At 33.1% G+C, this 19,602-nt stretch overlaps 1 protein-coding gene across 1 annotated transcript in view; it reads left to right on the top strand.

The window, feature by feature from the left end:
* Window positions 1–18,143, top strand: part of LOC113509769 (uncharacterized) — a 28,300-nt gene extending 10,157 nt beyond the window's left edge. The window contains exons 2-7 of the mRNA XM_026893182.3: window positions 7,965–8,176; window positions 8,602–8,706; window positions 10,123–10,302; window positions 14,847–15,097; window positions 17,112–17,257; window positions 17,890–18,143. Of these exons, the coding sequence (XP_026748983.2) occupies window positions 7,965–8,176; window positions 8,602–8,706; window positions 10,123–10,302; window positions 14,847–15,097; window positions 17,112–17,257; window positions 17,890–18,083 (1,088 nt within the window). The 3' untranslated portion in view covers window positions 18,084–18,143. The remainder of the gene's footprint in view (window positions 1–7,964; window positions 8,177–8,601; window positions 8,707–10,122; window positions 10,303–14,846; window positions 15,098–17,111; window positions 17,258–17,889) is intronic.
* The last annotated feature ends 1,459 nt before the right edge of the window (window positions 18,144–19,602 follow it).

The raw sequence follows: 19,602 nt of genomic DNA, 5'->3' as shown, positions 1-19,602 counted from the left end.
TCTCTTTTTTATATAGAGTTTCTATGTGGCCAGCTATATCAACAACTACCCTAATTCCAATTATATAAATTGTGGGAACGGTGTAATGTCTTAATCTTTAACTAAAAGAAGAAAAATAAAAGATTTACTGTACCTATATAAGATTATAAACTCAATTGTGGATTGTCCCCAACTGTTAGAACTAATTAATATTAATACGAATGGCCGAATTCGTCTTAAACGGACTTTTACTGTGCCTTTTTATAGAAATAATATTTCTTTAAATAACCCCATAGCCAATATGTGTAGATCGTATAATGACGCTCATCAAAATGACCTTGACATATTTGGGCTCAGTTATTATCAATTTCGCAGACAATTATATAAAATAATGTAATATTTAGAAATCTCTTAAATAATTTTGTTTTGGTTTTTTATTTAACTTTCTTTATGTTTATGTTTATTTTATGTTTAAATTTTTCACTAATAGTTGCAACCTAATAGCTTTGTTGCAGTCGCATTTATTATTGGATCATGCTGTGTGCACATGTTGTAGCAAGTTTACCTGATACCCGTTATGTACTTGCATATTATAATTTAAGTTTTTATTTGTAAACTTCTGTTATGTGCGCCTAATAAATAAAATTAAAAAAAAATAAAAAAATAAATGTGATTCTATCTATATTACCCAAAGTTTTGGCTTTTAGTTTTACGACCGACTGCCTGCTTGATGTCAACTCTTCTTGGAACTGCAATTGTTTGTGGTATCTGCCACCTACGATATGGAGGAAAGTATTCAGAAATAAAAGAGGGAAATTTTGGGACAGAATAAAGAAAGTTGGTAGAAAAGGATTGAAGGATTAATGGGAAAAAGGAGGCAGTGCATTTACGGAGGGGATACTGGTTAGAAACCGCAGTGACTCGGGAGACCAAGGTCGCCAATCCGTGTGCCCTTAACCGAACAGATCACTAGAGAGGAATACCTTGACAGATATGTGGCCTGTTATATATCTGATAAAATTTCGTATCACTCACGATTGGTAACATTTGATAGAATCCATAGATAATAATTATTTGATGTCTTCTTTATTGTCTGTAAGTATAAATTTTCATAGTCCATTACGTAAACCTATAACTTAATTGCTATTCCAAATAATGAATTAAAAAAAGAAGAGTTGATAATAAAAAATTTGAAATATTAATTTTGAAAAAGGAAACTTTTAAAAGCATGAATTTTTATACGCCACTATTATCCGATGGATAAAAACTTGGCGGCCGTTCCAAGTTACACACTTTAGATAAGTATTAGGATGCAAGCAAGCTGCCTTTGTGAGGTTAACTGTACTGCTCGACTTAATATTACCGTTTAACTTTTTTAGCAGGAAGCTCTTTAGAATTTCCCCGCAGTACAGTTGTGGGGAATCTTTATTTTCAACACAATGGCATTATCGATAGCTAAGTGACCAATAACTGATAAAATGTCCTAAAGTCGATTTTAAATTCCCGCTCGAGACTCTTCAAAAACGAAATTGATATAATCGAATTGAAATCGGATCGCCGATGACAATTATAAGGTAATATCCATTTATGTCTATTCAATGCAATTTCTATTCGATCAATCGATCTAAAACAATCATTTCGATTTAAAACGACAGAACTCACCCTAATGATAAAGTCAAATACCAAAATGTAATATAAATCACTTATTATAATTAGTATAATTTATATCAGACTAGCTTCTAGCCATGACTTCGAGAAGGAAAGCATGGCTGATAGTATATCCTACATATAGTATATCCAGTATACCCTATCAGATCGACCTCCACGCGGTTTCCCCTGGAAAACATAGTGATTAATTCCTACCGAATTCTTCACGATGGACTAATTGACCTGCCTTTATCCTCAACTATCATCTATCACTGGTGCCCAGCCAGCGTATACCGATAGCACGAGCGGGGTTACCATTTCATTTTCATCCATTAAAAATAAACACAACTTCGTCCGAGTACCCGGTATTATGTCCCATTATACGGGATAAAAATTAGCCTAGGTCGTTCACCATCTCAATACTATTTCTATGCCTAACTTCACGACGATCGGTTTAGTTGATAAAGTGTCAAATGGTAAGAAATAACGAAACAAACTCACTTTCACGTTTTTTACTTTTTTTAAAGATATATTACTAAAATATCTGATCTGACCTTATCCGAAAGGAAATATTTTTATTATGATGAGAATAGTATTTTTGAATCATAGTGTCCAATAATTTCACTGTCGTACGTCACTTTCGCATCCTTTCTTTTATAGCCTATCAAATCGGGACCAGAGGGAGACTTTGTACAAAAGTCGATTGCTTGGGTACCTCCATTCCATTGGTGTTTTTACCGTGAAGCAGTTGTGTTTGCATGGCTGTGTTTCGGTTTGAAGGGTGGGATATGGCGTGAATTTACTGGGTACAGAGGAATAACACCTGAGTCCTCAGGAATGGCAACGCATAACAGTATACTCTGTTATGTCCGTGGGAATCATAATAATAATAAGCATAATGTACAATATCTCAGTTCTTGTTTACGTATATACATATGAACTTTATAATACGTGGACCATCAGCTTGTTATTTAAAGTTTTATAAATAAAATGTCGGAATTTGTGAAATTACTAAAGCATTTTATGAACTACGCATATGAATACGATTCATGGCATGTTTTTGATGTACTGAAGAATGTCTAAGTCTATTAATAACTGGTACGTTGAACTGCGTCTAATACGAAATAATATATTTGTACTCGTATACAATGAGAACTTGTGACCTATCTCTGTAGTGATTTTATGATTATTGTGCAATTTGATAGGTATTTTTACTTCTTCTTCTTGTTACGTGTCGTCGTAATTTTTTTTTTAATGGATGATAATGGAATGTTAATTCCACCTGCGCTAACGGTATACACAGGCGGGTCACCAATGAGGGATGAAAGCTGAGAACGAAAAGACAAGTCAATTAGTCTATCGTGATAAATACAGCTGGAATTTAGCATGCGTCCTTTCCCGTGGCTAAGGAAAATTAATAATCGAGGTTTGGGCAGCGGCATTTTCTTTTAAAACATCACCAAAGCCTAACTGTAATTGCCAACCCACCTGCTAAACATGATAACTATTGACATAAACTCAATTGAAATTTCAATTCTTTTTTTAAATTTAAAATCATATAATCTATGATATTACATCATAATATAACGAAATAGTAATATTTTATAGTGAAATACTATGAAATATCAAAACACAACAATGTAATAATCATATTATAATCCTACCGCGACGTGCGGAATCAGCTGTGTCCTACCGCGACGTGCGGAATCAGCTGTGTCCTATCGCGACGTGCGGAATCAGCTGTGTTCTACCGCGACGTGCGGAATCAGCTGCGTCCTACCGCGACGTGCGGAATCAGCTATGTAAGTCACAAGTGTACGAAAGTACCTACAAAGAAGCTCCATTAACAGTGCGCTGTAAGTATCGCGCGTCGTGCGGATCGTATAATTTCAAATACATTGCGCGGTGTCGAAACTAAGCATCATTAATTCATTCAATCATTTCCCACTGGAAATGCACCACAGTCATATTTGGTTATAGAATGAGCTCCTTATCGAGGTTTTTCCAAGAGACTACAGCTCGGGATTCTTCAAAAAAGGGATAAAGAGGTTTTTTCAGGGTCGGCAACGAGCGCGTAATTCTTCTGATATTACAAGAGTTCATAGGCTACAGTAACCGATTGCCATCAAATGAGCTGTATACTTGTTTTCCACCTCAGTGGTATAAAAAAAATATTGCTAAAAGTGCCAAGTATTTATTTACAGATTTATTGTTGGAAAGACTAATTTTAATATTATAATATGGCAATTCTAAAAATTGCCCTCGCTCTCTTCCGTTACAACAATCGTCCAATGTGCAACTAAGTGTGTAAAAATATAATTAAAATATATATATTGTAAAATTAAAAGGTAGTTTTGCAATATAAAGTACAAATTCCAATACTTATCTAAAACCTCATTTTAGATATACGAGTATGTATTTATATAAAAAGTATGTATTTATATACGCGTCATGTATATGAAACACATGAACCGTATATTCGCCGGTATCATATCATTACATCGTAGTATTAGATACAAAACGTTTCAAGCAGTTTCCATTTCACGCACAAACCACAATACCATTTATATAGGGCTTAAATCCACTAGTTATAGGCTACATATCCTGGATTAGTTCATATTACGGCGCAAAATTCACGTAATAATCGTATATACACAAATATTGTTTTACTTCCAAATAAGTATATTAAATGTTTTAATATGTTCAATGTAAATAATGATTTTAGAATACAATATAATATGTATATATAATTTTGCTTCATATTTATGTGTGTATATGTGTATATATATATATATATATATATATATATATATATATATATATATATATATATATATATATATATATATATATATATATATATATATATATATATATATATATATATATATATATATATATATATATATATATATATATATATATATATATGGCAAAACCTCCCTTTTGGGAGTGGCCTATGTTCAACTGTGAACAAAAATGGTGATGATGAATTGATATGATGGTGATTACAGTGATACCATTTTAAACTATATCTTCAACAAATCGTATCCCGATCACGTAGATGAAGTCACGAATTTAAATTTGTTTTACATAAAAAACATTACAATTTGTATGTTACACTCATTAAATATACATTATTAAGTGTTATTATCTACACCAGGGGTTCCCAATCTTATTTTGTCTACTGCCCACTTTGAGAATAAATTATTTTTTATCGCCCCCATTTCTTCACATACTTAAAAATCACTATTACTTCCAGATCAACAAATCACCTCCCAAGCCTTTACACAATGACTCCATTTTTTTCTGGGTCTCTTACCGCCCCCCCCCCCCCCCCCTTAGGTCTGCGGCGCCCACAAGGGGCCACTCTGGGAAAGGCTGCTCTACATCTACCCTAATAATGGGGAGCCACGTTCGTGATTCAGATGGTTACCCCAAAAGTTGATTATTTCTTATCATGATATTAATCTGTTACCTATCATTTTTTATTTTTAACTAGCTGTTTCCCGTAGCTTTACCCGCACAATTTAGTATATAAAGTATATAAACTATTCGGATGTAACCTACCCAACTGTCTACCAAATCTTTTTTAAATCCATTCAGCTATTTAAGCGTGATTGATTATCAAATGAACAAACTCCCATACATCTTTACAAATTTTCACATTTATGAATATTTTTTTTTTGTTGTTTCTCGCTATATTTTCGCAAAAATATTTAGTTACACTAGTAGGAATTAAACTCTGTGTATCTATGATAATTTATCACACAGTGATATCATCTGTCCATACCCCAATTATTATTTTGGGGTCGTCGTAATATGTTTTTCTCTTCCATTCTTCTCCATTCACAGTAATTTCCATACTCACTCCCATTCTAGTCATATCGTCTTTCACACACTCCATCCATGTCTTTTTAAGTCTTCCTCTGATCTAAGTTGTTAATTTAATCGATTTTGCTTTTTACACTATAAAATAATGTAATTTATCGCTTTGAATTTTTCTTAAGAGATTATTAAGAGCCTAAGAGATTTTTTTATACCACTGAGGTGGCAAACAAGCATACGGCCCACCTAGATGATAAGCGGTTACCGTAGCCTATGAACGCCAGGCTTTATATTTACCTTTATATTTTTTTATATTTACCTTCTTTCAGAATCCCGTACGAAGTTACGCGAAAAACTAATAATATACTTACAATATATATTCCAATTTCACTTTGAATAGATTTGCAATCTTTCGTAATCTGTTTAACAGCTAAATTGAGTAAATATTTTCCCGTATCCGAGTAAAACTCGCGAGCGTTTTTTTTTTCATTTATAAAGGCAAATATTTTACGAGTGAAGTAGAAATAAGATCTTAATAATCCAAATTATATTTCGATATTTATTTGCTCGAATTATGAAAGTATTTATAGAAATTATATATATATATATATATATATATATATATATATATATATATATATATATATATATATATATATATATATATATATATCTCTGATTATACAAGTTTAAATTGAAATGATTATCGTAATTTTAACAGAGTGTTTTATCAGGAAACTGAATATTTTTCCCAGAGAAATATAGATCGAAAAATAACAAAATCACTGCTGGATACCGCCTTTGTATGGGAGACTCACAATACATACGTTTAGCGGAATGATGATAATAATGATGAAAGAGATTCACTCAATCGGAATATACTTTTTTTCAAATGATGGTATCAGTCATCCAATGGTAGATGTACCATCCGATGGTAAATATTACATATAAATGCCTAAACAAACAAAAGAAATGAAAGAAAACTAATATTTAAAACAATTTAGAACTATCCTGTCAATAAAAAAGCAATTATTAATATCGAAAATAGTAAATTTATCTTATAAAAAAATAGAATAAAATAGAATAGAAATTTATTGTTTGACAAAAACACAATGTTACAAACACAAGATACAATGGCCTCCACACTAGGCGAACCTGTATCGTGGGCACCCGATAAAAATTCACCATCTGTTACAATAAAAAGTAAATAGTGGGCGATTATTAATACAAAAGAAAAATATAAAATTTACATAATGATCAATTACTGATCGGGCAATACTGAAAATTTCTAACGTTAATGAAATCAATAAATATAAATATACAAGCAATACAAAATTTTACCAAAAGGAGATTTTTTACAAAAATCGTTTGTTTGGGTGACCTCTGTCCCATTCGTGTTTCAAACGTGAAGCAGTTGTGTTTGCATAGCTGTATTTCGGTTTGAAGGGCATGGCGATATGGCAGTGAATTTACAGGATACAGAGGAATAACATCTGAGTCCTTAGGAATGGCAACGCGTGGAACGTATCATGGGCGAAACAGTATACTCTGTTATGTCCATGGTACTGCACATGTCTATAGGCGACGGTTAATACTTTCCATCAGGTGGACCATCAGCTTGTTTGCAATTCTAAGTTATATAAAAGTTACAAAATATATGTGCCTAAAAGAAGCAACAAGTTGCTTATTGAAACATGAAATATAATAGAAAATATAAAATACTTTCCAACATAAAAGCTTTCTGTTGCCGATTAAAGGCATCCTTAGAAAATTTCCTGCTTTAAATACACAGCATTACCAGTACTAATTAATTAATTATTCAAATACAAAACTGGAAAATAAACGCCCTATCAGTCAGTAAAAGGGTTATAGTTGAGTCAATTTAATTCTATAATTAGTATGAAAGGCACACGAATAGCTTAGAAAACAGCTTTATTTGCATATCTCACTCAGCTTGTTCCCTACCAAATGGTCTATAAAATGCTTCGATAAAGACAAGGTAAAATAATAAAATGTTTCAGCCTATTCCGTTAATGTCCTAATTTATTTTTATTTGCCTTCAGTTTTTAGTATAGATGATATAAATTTTTATTACTTTAGTAATTAGTCTAAAGACCGACCTTTAACAGTAATTGGCATGTTATTTTTCATAAATTAAGTACCAGATTCGATCTTGTTTGGGACAATTTATGAATTTTCTAAATTGTTACCGATGTTTTTATAGCATATTAGACTTTGTACAAAAGTCGTTTGCTTGGGTACCTCTGTCTCTTTCGTATTTCAACCGTGAAACAGTTGTGTTTGCATAGCTGTGTTTCGGTTTGAAGGGTGGGATATGGCAGTGAATTTACAGGGTACAGAAGAATAACACCGTGGACAAAACAGTATTCTGTTACGTCCATGGTACTGATTATGTCTATAGGCGACAGTTACCACTTTCCATCTGGTGGGCCGTCAGCTTGTTTGCCATTCTAAGTTGTATAAAAAAAAATATAATTTATTTTTTACAGGGCAATCACATAACAACTCCTACGCGCTGTATCGTTTGAAAGAAGTGGCTAGACCTTCGATCCGCGACTTCGCCCAGTACGGCAAGATAGACGACCTTGTGAAGGAAGGCGAAGAGGAGCCGAAGGTCTACGACCAGTTTTCCGCTCGAGCAGTCGGCTTTGGTGTCGGTGAGACCAACAACGTAGTCCTGGTAGATGGAGGCCATAGTTTTGTAAGTTGTATGAAATGCTAAGTAAGTTAATAAATAAAAAAATTCTAAAAAACTAAAGTGCGTGACAAACAAACAACATATCTATGTTCCTTTTTCATAAAAAACGACCGATTTATAAACTTTATCGACATTTTTTCTCACTTTCCCTTTAAACTTAATCTTGCTGGTTACTCTGTTTGAGCCATAGACTGTTTTATTTGCTCTTCTAATACAGTTAATTATTTGTTACAGTAATATTTTATTTATTTATTTAATTATGCATAGCTTCTTCACAGACAGAGAGAGGGACAGAGATATCCATGTACATGATTTTTGTATAGAATCTGCCGCAGATGACGTTATAGAACGGTCAGCTTACTTGCTATAAATAAAGATAAATTTTGCGGGCTACTCGCCCGAGTAACAAAAGGTATTTCCGTTTGCAGGTGTCCCTAATCTGTCGCATAATACCATCGCCAGATTGGTTTATCGGTGTAGACAGTGTAGACATGTGTGTCGACTCCACTTGGATAGAACAAATCACATTAGACGTGAGTAATATAGAAGGTATTTGGAAACGGCTTCAAAAGGAGAAAGTCTTTGATTGAACTATAGTTTTGTATATATAGTGCAATGTAATCTTCAAATTGTGAATCAAATTTAATGATTCTTTCGTATTAATTTCATTGATATGATTGATGATGACGGATTCCAAATAAAGCGAAATGGCCTAGGATAAGGATGATCATTATCTTTTTCTGAGAACTTTCTCAGAGCAAGATCATGGTCATCCAGGTTTTCGAGGTATATCTTAAAATTATGTACGTTTTAAGAACAATATGAATATATATATATAAAATATAATATGTAACCAATATTAAACTTAACCCTATCAATTGCAAAAAAATCCGAAAACAGTTTGGAATCGTCGACGTGTTCGCATAACATAACCATAAAATCAAAGAAATTAAAACCCCTTTTGATTTTTTTTTACTTTATTAATTATTCATTAATGCATCAAATTTGTTTTAAAAAGTGAAAATGAAACGGTAGCCCTGCCTTCGCTATCAATTTATGCTGAGGGGGTTCCAGTGATGATAGGTGAAGATGAATGTAGATCAATTGGCCAATCTTGATAAATTAATGAATTAACCACAATGGTTTTCATGGACCTAATATATATATAATATTAGCAGTGGGGCTGTTAGACCCCATTATTAGCAAATCCCTTTCCTCGTATCCTAAAATTATAAAGTTATTAAGTACAATAATTAATGAAAATTACATATATAATCATAATTTATATAAGATAAATATATATAATTATTTATATTGTGATTATCTTCCATTATCACAATCTGTAAAATATAAATTAATTTCATTTCAAAACTACATAACATTCAAAATTATGACAAAATAAATATAGCATTCATTCACCGTGTGGTCCCAGCATAGAATAGGCCACCCCTTTCTTTCCCGTGGATGTCGTGAGAGGCGACTAATGGAGAGCGACCAATGGGCAGCAGCGTCCCTTTTAAAACATCTCCAAAGCCTAACTGCGGTTACCAATCAGCCTGTCAAACGTGGCAACTACTGGCAAAAGATGACAGTTAGAGGCTGATATGATAATTATGACGAAATGTAGCATTCGATTAAATTCCACACTTCATTTTGCAAGTGAAAATTTTGTAATGTATAAAAACACTTTTTATTAGAAACTAACAAAATCCTCAGAAATGGCAACGCATGGAGACGACACAATATATTCTGTTATGTCCATAGTACTGCTTATGTCTATAGGCGACGATTACCACTTTCTATCAGGTGGGCTGTCAGCTTATTTGCTGTTCTAAGTTGCATAAAAAAACTGTTTTAATTCAGTGATAAAAAGTTTTTTTTTATCTTACAATATGTAACTTATTAAAAGTCTAGAATAATTATGTACTAAAAATAATTTCTGTCAACAGCTACATCCTCTAGATGCAGGCGCGGCGAGCGGACTTACATTCACGGCTCCACGATGGGAGACTTCACCACCAGAACCTGTGACCAGGCACGAGCCAAGAGTTCCTAATCACCCTGCAGCGGGCTTCTATTATCCTGAACTTAAAGAACTGCCAGCTATCGGCAAAGTAGAATTTACGAAGGTAAATAATAAATAAATAGATATGCTGACGACTCCATAACGATGGGAGGAAAGAAATTGTTAATGCTAGAGACTAAGAATCCACTGCTAGCAATATACCCAGCCAGGTCGACCTCCTCGCGGTTTTCCCTGGTAACTATCATGGTTTATTCCTGATGAATTCATCATGATGGGCTAACTGGCCTGTTTTCATTCTCATCGATCACCCTTCACTGGTGCTCCGCCAGCGTATCCCGTTAGCGCAGGCGGGGTTACAATTCCATTTTCACCCATAAAAAAAACTCCATCACGATGGGGGGAAGGAATTATTAGACATGAGATTTAACAACCTCATTGTTAGCAATATTCCCTATCAGATCGACCACCAACCAGTTGCCCCTGGAATCCATCATTTTGTGAAATTCGTCACAATGAGCTAACTGGTCTGCTTTTATCCACTTCTATCATCTCTCAGTGGAGCCCCGCCAACGTACCTATACTCACTCATTATGTAAATATTCACAAATGCCTCTGACTACTCCATTAACAATTATGGTCGTTTTATATTTAACTAGCATTTTCACGCAACAACGTGAATTTTGGAAGTTGTTTACCTACATATAAAGAATTTATCTGCAAAATTTTAGGAGTCTAGATTCAGCGGTTTCAAGTATACAGTGATATATGGGTCAGTCAGTCACTCAGCATCTTCTTTTATATACTATATATAGATTATTTCTTTATATAGATTGGCCGTATGGTCCCGGCATAGAATAGGCCACCCCTTCCTATCCCGTGGGTGTCGTAAGAGTCGACTAAGGGAGGGTGAGGGATGGGCAGCAGCGTCCCTCTTAAAACATCTCTAAAACCTGACTGCGGTTACCAAGCGTGGCAACTACTGGCAAAACCTCCCAAGGGGGAGCTTTATATTTAGCAGTGGACGGTTAAAAGCTGATATGATGATAATGATACAGATTCTTTCAATTTAAAAACATATCACTAGTCAACGTCGCGAAATTCAATTACGTTTATAGATAGACACTATCTTTATTAGTATATGTTATATGATTACATTCGAGCTCCATCGAACCCAGTTATTACGCCATGATGGAAACTAATTGCTTAATTAAATTATCCGCCTGATACATCCAATTTCGAGATGTTACTAGCATAATTAAAATAGAAACATGTCTATTTCTCAGGATCAATATAATATTAGAAATATTAATAATATAATATACTAAATACATAATGTTTTTATTTTGTTTACTTTTGGGCAAACAGACAGCTAGAACAATACGTAATTAGACATTTAAATAGTAATTAGCCACTAAAGTTTGCACAAATTTAATACAAGTGAAGGAAACACAAAATTAAACAATACTAAATTAAACAAATTAAAAAATACTATCGAAAACTACAGCAACATTGTCAAAAATAATGCTCAGATGTTAACAAAGTCATCCATTTTTTGAGAACAACACATTATTTGAGAATGATACCTGTATAACTATTAAAAAAAAAATTAAAAAGTAAAATATGAAAACAAATTTGAATTAAGAAAATTAAGACTTCTGACTGTATATTTAAGAAAAAATATATAAAAAAGAAATCTCTGACAACAAACTAAAAACGTTAATTACATATTAACGCTACATGCCGTTTAATCTTACTTTTAAACTTTATTTTTAAATAATTAGTACCTAGTTATGTTTTTAAAGACAATATCGTCAACTTTTGTCCGCGTGATCGGGGCATTTTTCTAAATGAATGAATGGTTTATTTTCTCTTCATGAAAGGTAGTAAAAAGTAACAGCTCGAGTTACAATTAAATATATAAGACCAATTTTGTAAGAGACTGATACCTGAAGTAGGTTAAGAGCCTGTGTTACAAGTGACCAGTGCCCCATCTTCATGAACTACACAAATGTAAGGCAATCAATTTGTGTTACGATATACAGAAAATAATAAAAAGACATTAGATATTGTATTGTATTGTATTGTAAAATCTTCATTATACATAATACAAATTGAACACTGATAAATGATTTAATATACAATGGCGGACTTATCCCACAAAGGGATCTCTTACAGTCAACCTTTGAGAAGCTGAAAGAAAACTAAAATGTATAAGGGTAATAACCGTACAATTAAATATAAACTAAATAATAGCCAGTAAAATATTGAATATATAATACAATAAGAACAGCTCTATATACCTACATATGTAAATAATAAAAGTACATGAATAATAATATAACATATAAATTTGGTAAATGTATTTATGCACCATTAAAGTTTCTTTTTTAATTTTATTAAAAAGAACTGATTGTTCGTGATTTGAAGTTAGTGTCAGTTTAGTTTTTGTTTTGTTCGCTTTTTTGTTGCCTTGGTTTTGCTTTGTGTATTTTTTACAATCATATTATATTTCTAAAACACAATGTTTCCATACCAGCATACAGTCCTTTCGCCCACAGTATTACTACATGGAGTAAAGTATATACTTCTTCATTCCATATAGTACATGTGTACTAAATTTCATAATGATCAGTTAAGCCGTTATGACGCTAAGAGGTAACTAGATTAAGATTGTATTCTGTAAAGCAAATCGTCATCGATTGTGGCATAACCAGTTACTTTTATTTAAAAACTAAACTGCTGAACCGATTTTAATAAATATTATACGTTATTATTAAGTACAGGACATACAGATAGGTCCCATACGAATTTTCAGATAAAAAAAGAATTTACCAAATTGGTTTATAACTGACCGAATTGTGGGATAACAATAATAAAAAAAAAACGTCTCCAGAACCTCCTTCTTTTTGAAATCGCTAGAACACAAACAAACAAACTGAATATTACATTTAAATATTAATAAAAATATAAATAGTTAATATTAGAGATTATTATTATAAAAACACAAATAAGTCCTCTTTAAAATATTTAATACGTAAGAAGTGGGGGGAAAGGGATTGTTGGTAATGGAGACTGAGAGTTCCATTGCTTGCAATATACCCAACCAGGTGGACCTCCTTGCGGTTCCCTCTGGAAACTATCATGGTTCATTTCTGACGAATTCATCATGATGGGCTAACTGGCCTGTTTTCATTCTCATCTATCACCCTTCACTGGTGCTCCGCCAGCGTATCCTATTAGCGCGGGCGGGGTTACCATGCCATTTTCACCCATAAAAAAAACACGTAAGAAGTAATTACACAAGCAGATACCTGTTAATTTATAGAAAAAAAAAAACCACGAATATATTTAAATTAGAATGCAAATACGAATCACCGTCAACAAATAAAATTTGTTCCACCACGAGCAACGTTTTACTTCGTTAAAAAAAATCGCCCAATAAGATTTGTTCACAAAAATCTGACTTTAATTGTGGCTAAATCTATTTTGATTTCAAAACTAAACTATAGGAGCAATTTTAATAAAATTTCAATGCGATCAATCAGTAAGTATATCCTTATAGATAAAAAAAAAAATTCTGAATAAGTTTTTTTTTTATGGGTGATAATGAAATAGTAACCCCGCCCGCACTATAAGTATACACCGGCGGGGCACCAGTGAAGGATGATAGGTGAGGATGAAGCAGGTCAGTTAGCCCATCGTGACGAATTCAACAAGAATTGTTCACGATGGTTTCTAGGGGGAACCACGTGGAGGTCAACCTGATATTGTTAGCAATGGGGCTGTCAAACTCCATTGCTAATAATCCTTTTCCCCCCTTTCTGAATAGGTTTATAACTGACACAGTTACGAAGTAATAAATGTAAAAATAAACGCAACCAAATTGAGAACAAAAAAGAAAAGGCGAGGGATGGGCAGCAGCGTCCCTCTTAAAACATCTCCAAAGCCTAACTGCGGTTGCCAATCCGCCTGCCAAGCGTGGCAACTACTGGCAAAACTCCCTTCGGGAGAGGCTTATGTTCAGCAGTGGACAGTTGGAAACTATGATGATGATGATGATGAATTAGAAACCTCCTTCTTTTTGAAGTCGGTTGAAAAGATCGCAAATCGCATCTATTACTATTATGTACTTTTTTTTATACAACTTAGAATGACAAACAAGCTGACGGCCCACCCGATGGAAAGTGGTAACCGTCGCCTACAGACATGAGCAGTACCATGGACATAACAGAGTATATATACTGTTTCCTCATGATACCTCCCATGCGTTGCCACTCCTGAGGACTCAGGTGTTATTCCTTCGTGCCCAGTAAATTCACGCCATATCCCACCCTTCAAACCGAAACATAGCCATGCAAACACAACTGCTTTACGGTTGAAACACGAACGGGACAGAGGTACCCAAGCAATCGACTTTTGTACAAAGTCTCCCTCTGGTGTACTCTGTAAATACACGCATATTTGTATGTATATAGAAACCTGTACATATATATATATATATATATATATATATATATATATATATATATATATATATATATATATATATATATATATATATATATATATATATATATATATATATATATATATATATATATATACATATAATGTAATACATATGTATGGTTTATATCTTATTTTCAGATGAACGAGTATTCAACAAAGGAATTAAACGAACTCGTCAAAAAGGACTTATTGTCTAAACTGAAACAGAAAGACATTTACAAAGGATATCCTAAAAGTCGGCTTGTCGATGACGCTTTAAATAATAAAGATGAATCGACGACAAAGAGAGAAATGGATCGACTCAAAAATCTAGAAGAACAGCCTTTGGGAACTCCGAAACCTAATTTGCCGGAAAATAATGTCGTTATTGTAACGCAAAGTACAACAACGTAAGTTTTGTGTATTATAATTCTTTTATTTGATCTGTAATCGAATGTAAGACAACAGTTATGCGAAGCAACGTTGTATCTATTCTATAGCAATTTGTTTAATTGCGCTGCGGTGATCTTTTAAGAACGACCACTGAATAATTCTGATTTACGTATTGATTTATTATATGTACACAATATATGTGTGTGTATGAGTGTGTATGTGTGTATATATATATATATATATATATATATATATATATATATATATATATATAATGATTTATTATTTATGTAAATATTTATTTTAATTTCTGTTTAGCACTACTACTGCCCACTCACTACTTCCTATGCCCCTGTGTTAGGTTGACTGGAACAAATCTCCTTTAGAGATAAGTTCGCCTTTGCTAACATTGTTATTAACTTATTGTTGTTACTGTATGTTTTAGTGCAATAAAGAATATATATATTTATTAAACTAGTTTTTACCCCCAATTTTGTTTGTGTAACTGCAATATGTTGATTTGTCAGAACATAAAGTAACATATGTATATCCTTCTCTACTACCAAACTATCTGTATACCAAATTACGTGACAACTGGTTGAGTAAAGTGCCAAGAAGCAACAAACTCAGTTTCATATTTCTAATATTCATAAAGATGAAGTACTAACCACTACTTAAGTACATATAAATTTCCTACCAATGTAAATACAATTGGATATTAAATATTCAAAAGCAATTGAAATAATTGGCACCGAAAACCTTTTACACTTTTATTTTTTTTATTTCCAGCAATTTTTATTTATTATTAGCCTTTCGCTAATATTCTTGCTATTTATATATATATTATATACACTAGTAGACTAACGTCTAGACTCGTAGTCAAGTTAACCATTATTTTTCCATTAGCATGATCATAACAAATAAATGGGGATTTTATTAGATCCTTCATGGTTTCTACACATTTACAACATTGTTGTAGAACGAGACGAGTAAAACCGACACCCAATTACAGATGTGCAATATTTTTCGGGTTTATGTCCACACAAATATTATATACCATATAAAGAGAAGGAATTTGATTTTTCGTATGTTTGTAATATTACAAACATACGAAAAATCAAATTCCTTCTCTTTATGTATACATATGTAAATTTAAAAACTATTTACAGAGAAATTCTTTCACCTATATAAAAATATATTATAAGCAAGTAAATAAGCTGTACTCGTATATTATTTTCAAAAATTTATATATCCCGCTAAAATCAATATAATGTTATTAAAAGTAACATTTTTGTTCTTTAGCAGAGCACTTATTTAACAATCAATCAAAAACGTTGAAAAATAGTCAACTGTTTTTGAAAATTAACCGATAATTGGGACGTTTTCATACTTCATTGTGAATGCTCTTAAAATTTATTTATTTACTTATTTACCAGAGGGAGACTTTGTACAAAACTCGTTTGCTTGAGCACTTCTCCCCCTTCATGTTTCTACCGTGAAGCAGTTGTGCTTGCATAGCTGTTTCAGTTTGAAGTATATGGCAGTGAAGTTACAGAGTACAAATAAATAACACCTGAGTCCGCAGGAATGACAACACATGGTAGGTATCTTGAGCGAAACAGTATATTCTGTTATCTCCATGGTACTACTCATGTCTATAGGTAACGGTTACCTCTATCCGTCAGGTGGACCGTCAGCTTATTTGCCATTCTAAGTTACATAAAAAAATAACTTTATTGTCGAATAAAGCCTAACAGCAGTCGCCAATCAGCCTGCTAAGCAAGGCAACTACTCGCAAAACCGCCCAAGGGAAGGCCTATATTTATCAATGGACAGTTGACATGTTAATATGATTGACCAATAAAATGATACAAAAGATTGAGGGTGGACGTAATGCTATATGCATTCTGTACTACTCAACCTTTAGAATGTACAAAAATACACAATGGCAAATTAAATTATAAAATAACTTATATAAATAGTAAAGTAATAAATGGTAATAAATAACAACGTATTATCATTTAATTTCAGAACAACAGAAAACGAATTCGGCGATGATCTTAGAAACATGGATGACGTTGTGTTAGCAGTGGCTAACGGGCGCAAACTGGGCTTGAAGAAACATCTACCGAGACATTTCAGATCACGGTTACATCACGCTGTCAACAGGATTCAACGTATATATTTTAATTATCATTTTATTATTTATCATTATATATTACCTTTTGACATTGATGACCTTTTTTTGGTCATCAATGTCGAGAGGAACCCAATATGTAGATGTAGATCAGAGGAAGACTTTGTACAAAAGTCGATTGCTTGGGTACCTCTGTCCCCTTCGTGTTTCTACCGTGAAGCAGTCGTGTTTGCATAGCTGTGTTTCGGTTTGAAGGGTGGGATATGGCGTGAATTTACTGGGTACAGAGGAATAACACATGAGTCCTCAGGAATGGCAACACATGGGGGGTATCATGGGCGAAACAGTATACTCTGTTATGTCCATGGTGCTGCTCATGTCTATAGGCGACTGTTACCACTTTCCATGAGGTGGGCCATCAGCTTGTTTACTATTCTAAGTTGTATAAAATGCTATGCTATGTATTACACACCCCTAATGGTAATATTCATGTCTATAAATTACAAATCCTACATTCCATTAAAATCATATAAAAAATTAAAAGCAATTCGAATGTTCGACTTTGATAAAAAAAATAACAGATAACTTTCTCTTTTTTGAAATCGGTTAAGTTGTAGGTATATGTATTATACACTTATATGTATATTTTATAAGTATTCTCACATTCCACAGCTAATGACTGTTTGGTTTCGGACTGGAGTGAGTGGACTCCATGTTCGGTGACTTGCGGTTTCGGAGACAAGTTTCGGTCCAGAACCATCCTGAGAAACAAGAAGGACGACGGCCGAGAATGTCCCATTCTAGAGGATAGGACACACTGTGGAAATATTAACTCTTGTGTGAAAATTGACTATTTTGATTGGTAAATTTTATGAAATTATAATATAATTTATATAGCGTTTTATAAATAAAAAATTTTGACTTTATTTTTTATTTATTTTTATTTTATTTTATTGGCACATATGATAAAACAGATCACAACCATAAAAAACTTAAGTAATAATTACATTTGTGATTCGGCTAGGTTATAATCCAATTACATTATGTGCACAGCTTGAGTAATTCATTAAAAGCAAACACATAATATAAAAAGAAATACTTAAAATGTTATATAAATATATAAAAGATAAAACTATATATAAAAAAAAACATATTTTCAATCGTATTCTACAAAATAGAAAACAAGTGCTTCCTAAAAATCAAATATTTTGTACCGAATATGTCGATGGATTTGTGGTCGAGCAGTAAGTCGTTATAATGACGACACATCCTTACCACAGGATTATAATAAGAAGTGTTATTTTTGTAGACAATTTATGAGTAGGATTACGTGCTTTGTACCTCGTTTATTTAAATTTAAATAAACCACGTAGAGGTCAACCTAATTAGATGTATTACTAGCAATGCGACTGATCGTCTGCATTACTAACAATCCCTTCCCCGCCGGATATCCAATGTTAAGAGACACCTGACTTTCAGAAGCACATCCCAGAATACCCAAAATCAAGTCAATTCAGAATAGTTCATTTTCTAAATGGCTCGAACGAGAAATCAATAAAATCACTTATACAAAGTGACACGCTTACCAGTACACTACGAAAATCGTCAATAATCACAAATATATTTTTTTATACTACTTAGAATGGTAAACAAGCTGACGGCCCACCTGATAGAAAGTAATTACCGTTGCCTATAGACATGAGCAGTACCATGGACATAACAGAGTATACTGTTTCGCCCATGATACCCTCCACACATATTATCAAACAAATCTACTGAAATATTTAAGATGTTTTCTAATGATTTTATTAGGGGGAAGGGGTTGTTAGTAACAGGGAGGTTAGTCCCCATTGCTATCAATATATCTTATCAGGTCGACTTTCATGGGGTTCCCCCTGGAAACCATCGTGACTAACTTATCGTTGAATTCGTCACGATGGGCTAACGGACCAGCCTTTAGCCAGCCGCCAGTGTATACTGATAGCGCAGTCGTGGTTACCATTCCATAATCATCTATTTAAAAAAAATCTATTATTCTAATAGATTCTTTTTTTTTTAATTAATAAATAATTTCGACAACCGAAATAATACAAAAAACTTTAACACACACTTTCTGTTTATAATTGTTCAGTCTGAGAAAAAACAAGGGCCTTTTTTTGGTGGGTAAAAATGGTACGGTAACCCCACCTGTACTAACGGGATACGCTGACGCACCAGTGAAGGGTGATAGATGAGAATGAAAACAGGCCAGTTAGCCCATCGTGATGAATTCATCAGGAATTAACCATGATAGTTTCCAAGGGGAACCGCGAAGAGATCGACCTAGTTGGGTATATTGCTAGCAATGAGGTTCTCAGTCTCCATTACTAACAATCCCTTTCCCTC

The sequence above is a fragment of the Galleria mellonella genome, unplaced genomic scaffold (genome assembly GCF_026898425.1).
Source record: "Galleria mellonella isolate WM207_F2 unplaced genomic scaffold, CSIRO_AGI_GalMel_v1 utg57, whole genome shotgun sequence".
NCBI classification, from domain to species: domain Eukaryota; kingdom Metazoa; phylum Arthropoda; class Insecta; order Lepidoptera; family Pyralidae; genus Galleria; species Galleria mellonella.
Note: the sequence above shows the minus strand (reverse complement) of the source record. Positions and strands in the feature narration are given on the sequence as shown.